At 39.1% G+C, this 14387-nt stretch overlaps 2 protein-coding genes across 3 annotated transcripts in view; one reads left to right on the forward strand and one right to left on the reverse strand.

Moving 5' to 3' along the window:
* The window catches only part of LOC134539497 (neutral alpha-glucosidase AB), a 163741-nt gene extending 153684 nt beyond the window's left edge, over nucleotides 1-10057 (forward strand). The window contains exons 15-17 of the mRNA XM_063381573.1: nucleotides 1907-2016; nucleotides 3399-3499; nucleotides 7397-10057. Of these exons, the coding sequence (XP_063237643.1) occupies nucleotides 1907-2016; nucleotides 3399-3499; nucleotides 7397-7506 (321 nt within the window). The 3' untranslated portion in view covers nucleotides 7507-10057. The remainder of the gene's footprint in view (nucleotides 1-1906; nucleotides 2017-3398; nucleotides 3500-7396) is intronic.
* A 1751-nt stretch (nucleotides 10058-11808) lies between these two features.
* The window catches only part of LOC134539496 (rab3 GTPase-activating protein catalytic subunit), a 161007-nt gene continuing 158428 nt past the window's right edge, over nucleotides 11809-14387 (reverse strand). For both annotated transcript variants that reach the window (XM_063381572.1, XM_063381571.1), the window contains exon 15: nucleotides 11809-13383. In XM_063381572.1, the coding sequence (XP_063237642.1) occupies nucleotides 13156-13383 (228 nt within the window). In that variant the 3' untranslated portion in view covers nucleotides 11809-13155. The remainder of the gene's footprint in view (nucleotides 13384-14387) is intronic.

Here is a 14387-nt window from a genome sequence, read left to right on the forward strand (position 1 = left end):
GTTACTGAGTAACGGGTGCGGCATCTAGTAACGAGTAACGAAACGTTACACACGAATGCATTTCGTTACTCGCATTTTTCGTATGTTTTACGCATGCGCGCGCTTATTCGTTACAAAGAACGATGTTTGTTTATTAAGGAAAGTATAATTTGGAAATTCGTCGTCCAAGTTTTTTACTGTTTATTAAAGGTATTGTGTGTGTAGACAAAGTTTGAGATTGGAACAGAAACAACGTAAGAAAGTATTTTTTACAAATTATAAATATGTATGTTTTTGTTTTTTATTATCGCGTATTTTCATGTTTTTTGTTCTTATCTTAAAAGAGATATTATAATAAAGCTGCTCTAATGAGATTTTATTGTTTCTTGGTTAACAAAAGCTGTTAATTATCAAATACTTTTAATTGTTTATATTCGATTTATTATTATTTACGCGACGTCATACTGTAAGCGTACGAAATACGACTCAATTCGTTGCTGTTACATAACATAGCATGTTATGCGGTATCAGAAGTAACGAGTAACGATACGAAAGTAACGAGTACTAATTGTTATAGTAACGAATACATACGGGTACACTTTTTTTAGTTACTTTTACACCTCTACTGAAGTGCCAAGGAGTTGGACGAAAAGGGGTAGGAGAAAATGCTGTGTCGTTGCGGGAAGTAGATAACACTTCTACGTGCGAGATACGTGGGTGGCCGAGCGGGCGGGCTGGTAGTATTGCATCACCGCGCGGAGAGCAGCGGAGAGCAGGAAGCGTCCCTCATGATGTATGATAAGATAAGGCGATGAACGTGTAGCTTACGCTACATAGCATAAATTAACTACCGAAGGAAACAAAGAATTATAAACGAATTATATACGGTGTTTTGGTTAAAATAAAGATTTACGGTCATTGTAAACGACGTTATTGTGAATCGGCGACAACTTAAATTGAAACATGAGTACTCAAACATTAGCGATGTTAATCCGAAACGACGTAAATCGGTACGACGTAAATAGAGGACTTACTGTACTTAGCTTTATAGCCAGGGCGCCACCACATGCGGACCAGGCGACTATTCTCAGGGCCGTGACGTCGCCCGTGTGCAGCAAGGCCCGTTTCCCCCGGTACGCCCCAGTACGCCCCCTCTCAGCGGGGGTCACGCTATTTGTGGCCCTCACGCCTCAGTCCTCTCCCCACGTAATCACGCACACAAAAGATACTCATATATTAATTAAATATAAATATAACTTAAATAAAACAGTCTACAGCCCGAGGAGGTCCTGAAATTAAAGAAAAATAATTTATATAAATGAAATAGCCAGATGGACAGGGATCAGTAGTAGTGGAGAGTTGCAGACGACGGGCGCGTGAGACTCCTGCCTCAGGCAGCGGCGGTGAGACGGGTCCGCCACTCACATCCGGCCAACGGCTGTTAACATGTATTTAAATAAAGCGTGCCACCGGAAAAGGAATGAACATTATAAACCCTTAATTAAATTACCCTACTTGCTGAAAACAATAAAATTACATAACTAATTTAATATTAAATAAAGTCTGCCTCGGGAATGTTCATCAGGAGCGAAGCGCTGACGTCGCACCGGCGGGCGCGGGCCGACACACGCACACTACGGGTCATAGAGGGGGGGGGGGGGGGGGGCCTGCAAGGGCGAGACGTGAGGGAGGGCGTAGCCCCGGTCGACGTCACGTTTGTAGGTTTGTAGTAGAGCAGAGTAATTGTGTACAGTATGATGGCCGCTTACCTGTTTACATTGTGTTCAGTCATAATTTTCATACAAAGAATGTGAATATACACTACTTTTTTTTATCATATCCATCATATAGCACATGATACCATTTAGGATGAATAGTTTGAGTAACATGTTAATGAAATGTATGTTTTGGTTAATTTGTATTACAGAACTCTGCAAGTGGAACTCTGTACATAGATGATGGAGAGTCATTTGAGTACAGGAAAGGCAAGCATCTCTATCTTTCATTTGTGTTTGATGGAAAGAAGTTGACATCAAGGTAAGTCAGCCTGTTACAGCAAAAAAAAAACTGGTTTGCATATAAATAAAAACTGGATTAGGACTATAACATTCTTTACTTTTGCGTCTTCACAACTTTGACATGATCTGCTTCAAGATACTCATTTCCTCGATCCTTACTATTTTTCACACATCACAGAGGTGATTTTTTTTCCAGTGCTTAACTTAAAAAAATTTTTGTTGATAGAATAGCATTCTTAGCAAAAAGCTTAAAATAAAGCTTGTTTACCTGAGAAAATTTATTTTAGCTGCAGAAAATGTTAAGTTAATTTTATGTGGTAGGTAAAACTTTAGTATATTTGATGAGAATTACGTATTAAAAAATTGAAGTTGCACGAGCATGAGTCATTTCGCTACGTGAGTTGTAGGATTCCCTCTACTGGTCCTTGTGATGAAACAAATACAATGACTTGTTTGTTTTCAAGTTTGCAATGTCATAAATATACAATGTTTGAATGTTCACGCAATTTTTCCGCTACTGTTTAGCTTGACAGTTGTGAAAAAAACTTAAAATACTTTTTGCATGTCTGAAATGTTGATTATTTTTCAGATTTTTAATTATGAAGCCTGGTTAAAACATCAAAAAAGGGTATTTATATAGCACACATGACTTAAAACTCAACAATGAATGTTGCGTTATTTCAAAGTGTTAGTATTCAAGGTTGAATTGAATACAAATAAACTATTTAAAGTCAAATATTCGCACAGTACTAATTATTAGGATAAAATAATTTGTAATAAGTTTATCTGAATCAGGTACATTTAGAATAACAAAAATGAATAGGCAAGCATTTCTAGGTTAAATTTGATTTAATAGGAGATGTACGGCTAAACAAATTGAATTAGTTTTCCAATCTGCACTTCGACACAAACTTTGTACAGAAACAAAGATATTCCTTGTATTTAAGACTTAAAGAGATTACCTTTTTTGTGATTTAAATTAAGTTTTGTTTAAATGCTGCTTAATTTCGTGATTTAACTTGCATTTTAGTCCAATACAGTGTATTGGCATACTTGTTGGTGTTGTTTAGGTGTCATTGCACTTTGTTATATAATCTTGTCCTTACTTGTACAGCATCAAGTACTCAATTGCAGAATCTCACCAGAGACCAACCAGAATCATATCTTCAGTTTGTCTATCATATTGTGAAGAGTTTTTACCTATTCAAGTGCATACATTTTAAAGTAGAAAATTTGTGGTTTCAGACACACAAATTTGATGTAATAGGTTTTAAATTTGTCAAGTTTTCAGGGGGGAAATAATTTACAGTAGATTCTAATGCATTCTGTCGATAAGCATTTACGTAGTGGCATGGAAAGCCTGGACTGGGAGCGGGTGGGAGAGCAGGGTCTGTGTCGCAGGTCCCTGGACGCCGGCCAGCTGCCCAGCAGGACATGGCTGGAGCGAGTGGTCGTCCTGGGCTGGAGCTCCGGAGCGGCCAGCGCGCTGGTGGAGAGCAGGAGTGAGTGTTCCTGTGTCGCCTGTACTGCCCTCACAGTGTCGTGGATCATGCGTGTATACCCACCTACCACCTGCACCTTTTTTTAAAAAATCAGGTTCGAAAAAGTAGGGTGCGGGTGTTACGTGGGTCTTGGGCCATTTTAGCGCGGTGACGAAATAACGCCGGCGCGACTGGAGGTTGCTGCGATAGTCAAGAGGGGTAGGGGAAAAGGAGGGGAAGGAAGCGGCAGACAGTCAAGGTCACATTCCTCACAGCGTTGTCACACTGCAGCTTCGCCGGTTACAAACGCGCGCTCCCACGCTCTGTCCTATCCTCATTTGCAAAGTACCCAGTGGTTTTACACGTGTGTTGGCTGCAAGTATTGTAATGAATCGTAAAAAGTTGCGTTCTTTCACAGTTGTGGAAAAATTAAAAATAATCAGTGAAGCGGAAGAAATCGGTAACCGTGTTGCTGGGCGAAAATATGTCGACGAATCATGTGTGAGGGATTGGAGGAAAAGTAAAGACAAACTGCTTTCGGCCAGTGGCGATAAACGTGCGTTCCGTGGTGCAATAGCAAAGTTTCCGGAGATAGAGAAAAAAACTCTACGACTACATACAGGACAGACGGCAATTCGGGTACGCTGTAAGCACGGAAATGTGTTCGCTAAAGGCGCTGCAAATTGCTCGTGAACTTGGCGTGGGTGAAGGCTTAAAAGCAAGTAGGAACTGGATGCGCAGGTTCATGGTAAGAAAGGGTTTGTCCATGAGGCGGCGTACTACAATATGCCAGCGTTTACCGAGAAGCTACGATGAGGAATTAATAGCATTTCAGATGCATGTGTTAAAGCTGCGGATGCAACACAATTACAGCAAAACCCCTTATTTGCACTTTTCATGGGGACAAAGTAAAAAAGTGTAAAAAGCGGAAAAGTGTAAATAAAGGAAAAAGTAAGAAATACGTTAAAAATAAAATTAATTAAAATACAGTCGCATCTTGCAGCGTTCAGAACAAATACGGGCTACATTACACATACGCATTGAACCGCAGTAAATAAATAAGAAAGGGCCGCAAATTGATGGAAATTTACCGTCAATAGCGCACCGTGCGGGGAGAAAGGTCATTGTACTCGATCAGCTGTTGTTACGGCGCAGCGTAGCCGCCGGCTGGCTCTCTCTGTTTTCTAATATGCGCATGTGCAGTATAACTCACTCTATGCTCCGCCCAGACTCATGACCTTCCATCAGCAGCCAGCCAATAGAAGCAAGCTTAGCGGAAAAAAAATATAAGCTCCACCTCCCGTGTACCAGTTTTGTCCAGTTCTAATACCAGTTTATTGGTATACGCACCAGCTTTCTCGCTGCTGTGACATGTTCAAGTTTACGTTCATCTTGATGTCTTGATACCAATAATTAAATATTTACGATCCCCAGAAATAAATGGTTAGTTTAAAAATATGCGTCAACTGTATAATACTTCCGAAATTATAAAACACGTATAAAACAGTTACCAAGACTCCGCTCATTTTATCTTGTGGAGTTTATGTCTCGTACCAGTATTTCGGCTTAGTTGTGACATAAATACAGTATCAGAACTTACAATCAGCCAATAATATTCCCATTACGTTTTATACATTCGTGGATTCGTGAGTTTACATTTTTCCCTAGTACATTTGAGATTGTCTCCTGCTATAATTACTCGGACTCCTGCACGTCTAGGCTTAAATTATTATATGTTTAGAAATAAAAGCAACTTTTCATGTTATACAATATGTATATTTTGCGATTTAAAATGTTCATTGCTGACTATAAACGTTACGTTTTTCACAATGTTTTTAGGCCTACTAGCTAATCTTTTCTACACTTAAAGTAGTACCCACGGGGTTTTTTTTTATTTGAGCAAATATATTGTGTGTTAATTATTATTTTATTGATATAAAATATTTAACAAAATGTAAACACGGGGCTTACGACACTGCCTTCAGTGTCGAGTTTTTTTATTTTTACGTTTGATTAGCTCAAGTGTTGTTTCTGCACGAATAGGATATAATTTCGATCGAAAATACATCAGCATAATATATAGTCACGGCAGGTCATTTCCCGTGGCAGCAGGACACGGCAACGGCAATTCCATAGAGTAAATAAAGTACTTGTAATGTGTTTGATGTGGTTTTCGATATGAACGCAATCTTGAACGCGTTTTATATGTTTATTCTCGGACAATTCTTTTACAGTTTCATCATCTATGGCGATTGCACCAAGTTGTTTATGTTTGATATGTGACGTAAATAGCGGGATGGATTCGATTTTCGAGACGTAATTCGCATGAAAATATTGTATTTGACTAGATGGGAACTAAACGGAACCGGAAGAATATAGTGCAAATAATGGGAAAACGTAAATAATGGTAACGTAAATAAGGGGTTTCACTGTATTTGTTTTCACAAATTGGAAACGCAGGCCAAACACCTGTGTACTTTGAAATGCCTGCAGATACGACAGTTGAAACAAAAGGTGTAGAAACAGTGCACATCTTAACTGGAGGCTGTGAAAAAATGCGGTGCACTGTAATGTTTACAGTCCTTTCCGACGGAAAAAAACTACAGCCGTATGTGATTTTTAAAAGGAAATCGCTCCCAAAAAATGAAAAATTCCTTAGTGGTATTATTGTGAGGGCTCAAGAGAAGGGATGGTTGTGGACTGGATTAAATGTGTGTGGGAACGACGACCCGGTGCTTTGTTGAAATTACGAAGCATGCTGGTGTTGGACAGCTTTCGCGGTCATTTAACCGAAGAAACGAAGAATCGTCTGAAAGATGGGCGAACAGATCAGGTCGTAATACCTGGAGGATTAACTTCAGTTTTGCAGCCCCTTGACCTCTGTATAAATAGGCCGTTTAAAATGCATCTAAAGCGGCAATATTCCGAGTGGATGGCGAGCGTAAACCATGAAATGACACCGACCGGGAGAATAAGGCTACCAAGCTTGTATCTTGTGTGTCAGTGGATTCTCAATGCCTGGTCTGCGATCCCAGAAACATAAGTCATAAAGAGTTTTAAAAAGTGCTGCATTTCAAATGTGCTCGACGGCACGGATGATGAGTGCTCCGACACTGGCAGCACTGTGGACAGCAGCTGTGAGGAAGTTTAAGTCCGTTCTTGGCCGACGGCAGGACATCATATTATTTTGTTATTTTTATTGTCTGTGTGATTTTGTATTTCCCTTTTATTTAAGCCTAAATAAATGCTGTATTTGTGTTAACCTAATTTATAATTTTATGTAGAATATGCCATATTTAGGCACAAGGTTTTTTATAATGCATGTAATAAAAATAGTTTTTATTATGCGTGGCTAGGACTCACGTGCTTTATCGTTTATTTTGTTTGAACGAGGTCATTGCCCAGCGCACGATAATGGACGCGGAAGATTGTAACTGTAAACAGCTGGGAGCTGGGCAAGGTCACGCGCACACACGGCGTGTTGTTCTCGATCGCGCGCGGCGATTCAACATTGCAGTTGCCTGCCTTCTGTACACTTTTAACACAAATGCCTAGGATGTAATAAGCAGCATAGTACTTTTTTGGTAATTCTTGACAATTTGTTACTGTTTGAAAGGATAAGAAATCACGACTAAATTTTTTTTTTTCCATGCAGATTTGCAATAAAAATTTTTTTTTTTCCCACCATGGCATTCTAAAAATAAGGGTGCGGGTCTTACCCGGGTGCGGGTGGTAAGTGGGTTTATATGGTAAATACATAAATACTGTGCTGTATTTCTAATGATCACACTGTTGCCTAAGAACAGCAGCTAGTCCTCTGCTTTAGTGCACTTCCTCACTTCATAGCATTGTACCAGCTGTTGTTATGTTTGGTAAGAAGCGCGCTGTGCTCCGGTCTGGTGACCTGCCGTGTTGCAGGCGTGGGCAGGGTGACGGTGGAGACGACGTACGACCAGGCCTCGCAGACGCTGACGGTGAGGAAGCCGGGTGTCAGCATGGCCGAGGAGTGGACGGTCTCGCTACAGTAGTTGCAGTAGTTGCAGTAGTTGCAGAGAGAACTGTGGTGGTGCGTCGGGACTTCACCACACATCCGGCCTTCTGTGTCTTTTACACCCACTCATTGTGTCCAAGTTTTTTATCCCATCTATTTGGGTGTTTTACGTGGTTTGGTTACATGGGTCCTTTGTATAAGATAATGTAGTGTTCCTGGATCATCGGAGTACAAGTAATTGAAATGATTTAGTGGAAAATATTTAGGGGTGCATGTCTACACGAAACATTAAGTCAAGTTTCAAGTACCCCACTCATGCCTAATTTTAAATCTCAATAATTGGACTGTGGTACATGAACACAGAAGTCATTAAAACAAATTTAAACACTTCAGCATGCTACATTATTTTTTCAGACAGTTTTACTATGGTAAACAATGTAGATAATTTAATATTAGTTTTTTGAAATATGTAATTTACTTTTATTTTAATCAACTCATAGTGTGAGATATGTTTTCAATTGGTTTATGTTTCGTCACCATTATTTTTTGTATGATGACCTGTACTTGAGACAAACAAATTTACCTCCTTGGTTACCGCTTTCATAAAATTTTGTGGAATCCACTGCAGTAATATTTTTTTTAAGGGACTACACAAATAAAAAAAGTAAACAGAGTGTTAAATAAACTCAATTAAAATACCATGCATATTGTAAATTATGTAGTATAATTTCTGTAAAGTAAATTAAATGTCACGCGTGGCTTGATACACAAACCATTAACTCAATGTTAAGAGTACGTAAACCCCAGATACGAGGGACAGATACTCAACATTCCTTGTGCTTCATTTGTCATTCAAAAAAGTTAATTATATTTATACTAGTTCCTCTGCTAACATTTTGTAAGTGAAATTCTAGTCGCCTAATTTTCAGGTAAAATGACAGTTATTACATTAAAATATAGGTTAAAGTAGGTTTGTTTGGGTAATTTAAAATTTTAAGCTTTATGATGTGCAAAAAAATTAGTGCTATGATAAAATTAATTGCATAAATTTACTGCTGAAAAAAAAATCAAAACAAATGTCAAGATAAAATTGTTTTTAATTGTTTGTGAGTATTTAGACTGCACATGTGACTATTTGGATCACTATTTTAAGCTTAAAAGTGCATGTTTCCACATGATAAAACGGTTTACAACATTTTAAAAAATGTTTTTAACGTATGCACCACAAATCAATTTCATTCATCCTCAAGCGCTTTCTCAAACTTCCACATCATCACAGCACTTACAACTTGCATAGTCACCATTACTCAGTAGTACCTCTTATTCCACGATGTTCCTCCGTCGCTTTTATTGTCATCTAATTCAACATCGCGACTAGTTGTGAGCTCTTAGTTCTTGTATGTACTTGCAATTCCTTCGGCCTTGTTCCACATTGTATTCCTTTTCTATTTCTATGGTGTTGGAAGAAAAATAGAAAATAAAGATTGTGCATACAAAAGATGTGGCTATCACAGTCATATTTCATAGCCCTATCTAATGACGAAAGTTGCAATTTCACATGAGTCTTCATTCTAAACTTAATGTTTATTTTCAAGGCTGCCAGGCAGTTCATTTTCGAAAATGCAGAACTGCGGAACAATCCCGGAAGTTATTCATTTCAAAGCAGATGATAAAAACCAGTGCATTAAAATCTGCCAACAGTTGCTTCCTTCTTACATGCTGAGATGAAATTGCCACCAAAATTTTAATTAGTTATAGAAGCTGTGAGCTTAGTTGCATGAACTTATTTTATAACATTAATGAAATTTCAAATTTTTATTAAAAAAAAAGTTTCTCTTTGAATTGTACTATCAACCATGTTAAAAAGATTCTTATTTCATCCAAAAAAAAACTTAGCACATACTTAACTTAGGCAGTGAACTGCACATTACATTATCTGATCTCCATCTCATAAATTACATTTAAATAAAATATACAAAAATTAAGTAAGTATGTCTTTATCGTATAAGCCCGTCAAGAATGATGCAGTTAGCTCTGTATTAGAAAGGTAAGCAACATAATGTAGCGCTGTGAACAAGCAGTAGATGCTCCTAAACGTCACATAGATTATACATGTGTCTTTGTAGGTCGTGATATGAATGAAACATGCATAACTTAGCAAGCTTTTATCCTACCAGAGCTGAAGTTTCAAACAGTGAAAACTACATCAGTGCTGTTTATAAATACCAAACAACAACCTCCATTACATCAAACCCATGCCTCTAGAGTTCAGCTCCTTCTGGCGTGACTTTGCCTTGCGAGCTACACGGAGACAGCGTCCGGGCTGCTGGGAAGATGCCCAAAGAACTTAGTTCTGTGTTTTGATCCAAAAGTTCTCTACTTCTTGTGCACCCCTAGACATTAGACATTTGTGTAGTTTAATTTTTGGGTAGTTTGGGTGAATGAGTTTGTGATTCTGTCTAAAATAAGTGGGATATCAATGAATATGATGTATACATGAGGTGTTAAGTTGGATATTTTTGTTTATGAAAGTGTGGTTTCATATGTGTGGTGGAAAAAAATGAAAAAATAAAGTGCTCTGTTTGTTATTTGGTTTTTCATTTTCCTTTTCCTATTGTTTCCTCAGCTAAGCTTATCTGGTTGTCCAGGTACAATTTTTGTTTAAACACAGTTCAATATTTAGTATCTGTTTGATTTCCACAATAATTTAATAACATTTGACATTTCATGTTTAAAGTTCACAATGTTAACTGCTATTCTATATAATTGAAGTTACAAAATCATTTTCAAAGTAAATAAATAATTTTTTTGTAATGATGCTTACTGATGCAAATAATCATCATTTAGGTTTAATTTAAATATTTGAAAAGATGTTTTAATCGAAAATTTTTACTTTTAATTTTTTGTGAATATTAATTTTTATAGCATGATGTACAGCTGCGTACACAAAACTTGAGCACTGTAGCTTGTACATCGAGGTACACAATAATCACTTTGGCACACTCCCCAAAGTTAGATTATTTTCCATCATTATGATGTTATTTCTCATTGTTAGGAGTTTTGGACTTCCAGATGGCAAAAGGTTTATTTTTTGTGTTTCTAAAGTAGAACTTAGGTCATCATAGCCATTGAGCAGCACTAAATCAATGCTAAAATGTGTTCAGTCGTCTGGACGAAATATCTCATGACCACTTCTGAGTGTTCTCTGGGTTCCATTCCTACCACTTGCCTTTGGATGACCTCGGTTCAATCACATCTCAGGCCTTATGCCTGCCATGGAAGATCCGATTGCTCACGTAAAGATAGTTACTGTCCATCTTGATTTATGTTATTATTTGTTGTGATTTTACATTTTTTAAGTACATAAATTGTGGTCTAATTGCTTGATTGAGTTGTCCTAGATGAAGTTTCTAATTCTTCTAGTAATTCTTTCTTCATCTTGACCTTTAAGGTGTTGATCTCTTGGGTTTTCTTGCCCAATCTGGCTTTGGGAATTTCCCTCATAAGCATCACTGTTCTGGCCTGATTGGACTTATCACCCCTCAGAGCGTGGACAACCTGATTAATAAATGTGATTCCGGGACTAAGGTTTCGCTTTTTGAACAAGCATTCAATTATCATTTTGTCTTCTCCAGTTACAGAAAGTGCAGGATAAGTCCCTATGCCTTTCTGTGTTCTTTGTTCTTAGTTTCATTTCTTACTCAATGCTTTTCAGCCTCCCTCATTGTGCCCATGTCCAACATCTGAGATCAACTTTCTCTCTTTCCACCTCAGCAATATGGTATTCTCTTATTATATATAATAATGATTTTTCATATTTAACCTGTTATTAACTTTTTTAATTTTTTTCTTGCCTAGACCCTATGCTCAGCATTTCAGCGGGGGAGTAGGGTATGTGCCGCAAATTAGTGATTATTCGTACTTCTGATAAGTGTTCAGGGGTTCATTTCAAGTTTTTTTAAGCAGTCTGACCGCCCGTGGCCAGTTCTACTGCACTAAGTGGCCGAACACGCAAACCTTCCCAATGCTTTGTTAGCAGTGGGTCACATCTGTGCCACCGCCACTGAGGCACGTCGCGTGGCAGGGAATGTAGAGACAAAGAGTGCGACAGATGGAGGCAGTTGACCAGCCTGGAGAATGAGAAGGATGTGTGGAAAACGTGTTTCTTTTCTCTGTATCATCTCATTCTAACCGTTCTTCGAGATAGAGGTCTCCGGTGACGAATGGCTGCGACAATAGGATTGAATGTCACCACCATGATGGCCTGCACCAAGAGCGAGATTTGTTTCAATGGTTTATATACTTGTAGGTTATCATATGTAAAATGTCATAAACAAAAACTTGGATATCAACTGTTGAACGGATTTATTGTGACAGTTTTTGCCTATATAATCACCCAACCACAACAAATGAGTTATTAATAGAAATTATGTGCATAAATATTAAAACAAATTCAAAGCTAGGCCAACATACATAGTTTACCAAAAAATAGAATTGACTATACAGAAACAACAAAAAATGTTTTCTAACACATCATATAACTAGTTAAATGTATAAATTATAGCATAACACACTTATTATTTATAAGCTATAGATTTTTCCTAAATTTACAACAAATACAGGACACATCTGGAACACCAGGATGGAGGCACCTCTTAGACACCCATCTCGGGGTAATGTGGAGAACAGGATCAGTTGTCCAACAGAGCAGAGCAGCACAAGTACTAGCCACTCAAATGAGTGACTTAGTGGAGGTCAATGTGAGGAAGTGGCACTGGGTTACCTCGCTAATCGTGTGCACATATGGAGTGCATGCCGCCTCGAAAAACACGACTACCATACAAACAGGTTTTGGCATTTGACTACAGGAGTATCGTAGGTTGTGGATAAATTCTACCATGGAATAGGTTCTCGGATTGGCAGAAGCAGATATGGGGTTAATGGCTCGAGAAAGAATGGGCTTAATTTAGTGGATGAAGTATCAATGTCCTTGGAGACAGACCTCTGATGTGCATGGTGATTATGAACTGTACAGCTACATCAAACATCATCGCTCAACATTGTAGGCATGTAAAAAATTTATCTGCGCCCATGTGCACGGTTCTTTGGCATTTTCAACTCTTAGAAATGTTTTTCAAGCACTCATTTCTGCAGCCACCCTGATTGCTCATCAAAGGTAGCTGAGATTGCAAACTGGAATAGCAATTGGAACATCAGATCTGGAGATTATGTAATCTCCAACGAATCTCGCTTCTGGTTGCACAACCTGTGATACTTTTGGTTGATTATTATTATTATAGCAAGAATTCAAAATCGTTCTTATAGCAAGCAATAAAAAAAAACTACCGTGGGCGATATGTTGACGTGTAGAGTCGAAATAGTATCCTCGAGAACATTTACATGAAGATACAGTGCTAGTCCAATCCTGTTCGCACCTAGTCCACAGTGCTGGAGGTGTCTACTATCTTCTACGTCATCCACTATGTGGCGTAGTTTCCTTGGACTGCACACTGACCACACGGTCCGACAGGTCACTGCCATGCAGTGAAGCGTCGCGCCCCAGGCGGGCCCACAGGTTATCTCGGTCATACAGGGCTGCCGTGCAACATGAATATTAGGCCTGATGAACATCCGCGTGCCAGTTCTAACGACCAACGGTAATGGTGTGAAGAGAGACGGGGGAGAACTACTGGAAGACGGTGTCGAGCGAGAAGGCGCCGGCCAGGCGGAACTCGTGGCGCTGCAGGGAGCAGTACATGCGCTGGGGCGAGGGGGCAGAGTAGGGCGCGGGGCGCGAAGCCACGGCTCGCAGCACGAACTCCCGCTTGGTCGGTGGCGGGAAGATGGCGGCTGGGCTGTGGCTCCATGGCTCGTCCTCGCCGGCGCGCTCCACCTTCGACACCAGCTGCAGCGCCTGCCGGCAGCCAATCACACGTGCCCCGCTGCCTCGCTACGTGTTCGCTACATTGTTAATTAGATTTCAAAAAGAATTTTTTAATAAAGATGATTGGCAAACTATTAAGTTTTTTACATTCACCAGTGAGCCAACAATTTCCCCCCACCCCCTTAATGAAACCCTAATATGTTATGTAATTGTTGTTTTTGTGTAGCGCCAATGGAGACGATTTGGACAACTCAAATTACATCCATTGTGCCGCAAATCAGTAACTTCAAAGCATATATTTATCCTTTTTTTTTTACACGAGTTTGACAAGCATTATGGCTCAAACAAAAATTTTTGTATTGTTTCTTATGGGTGCCCTCCCAATTTAAACTTTACCCAGTCAGTAGTACCGGGCAACTGCTTCAGCACTGAATGGCCGGACATGCTACACTGTCACATGCTGGGTTGGCAGTATAAAGTATAAAGTATAAAGTATACAATCGGAATGGTTACAGTTCCGTAAATTATACATCCTCATGTGCCCAGAGCAATCCGGAATGGTTACCATTCAGGATTTACTGGCCAATATTGTATCATTGCAAATCCTGAAAGGTATCCACTGTATGAATGGTTACCATTCCGGCTTTTACTGCAAATGTGCTGCTAGAAAAAATCTGAAAAAAGTGTCTGCACTGTGAATGGTTACCATTCCGGATTAAATAGTTTTCCGTGTTCGTCTGCAAAATACGGAAAAGTATCCGCTGTCGGAATGGTAACCATTCCAGTTTTGTGTGCAAAGATATAAAAGTAGCTCCTAAAATCCTGAATGGTACCATTCCGGTTTTCCTTGCCAATGCACTTAATTTAAAAATACTGAAAAGTTCCTGCAGTGTGAATGGTTACCATTCCGGGTTTATTTGACAATGCACTTACTTTGAAAATACTTAAAAATGCCCGCAGCATGAATGGTTACCATTCCCGTTTTCATCGCTGTTGCACATCTCTTAATAATCCTGAAAACTATCCATTCGGAA

This window comes from Bacillus rossius, chromosome 15 (assembly GCF_032445375.1).
Source record: "Bacillus rossius redtenbacheri isolate Brsri chromosome 15, Brsri_v3, whole genome shotgun sequence".
Classification (NCBI taxonomy): domain Eukaryota; kingdom Metazoa; phylum Arthropoda; class Insecta; order Phasmatodea; family Bacillidae; genus Bacillus; species Bacillus rossius.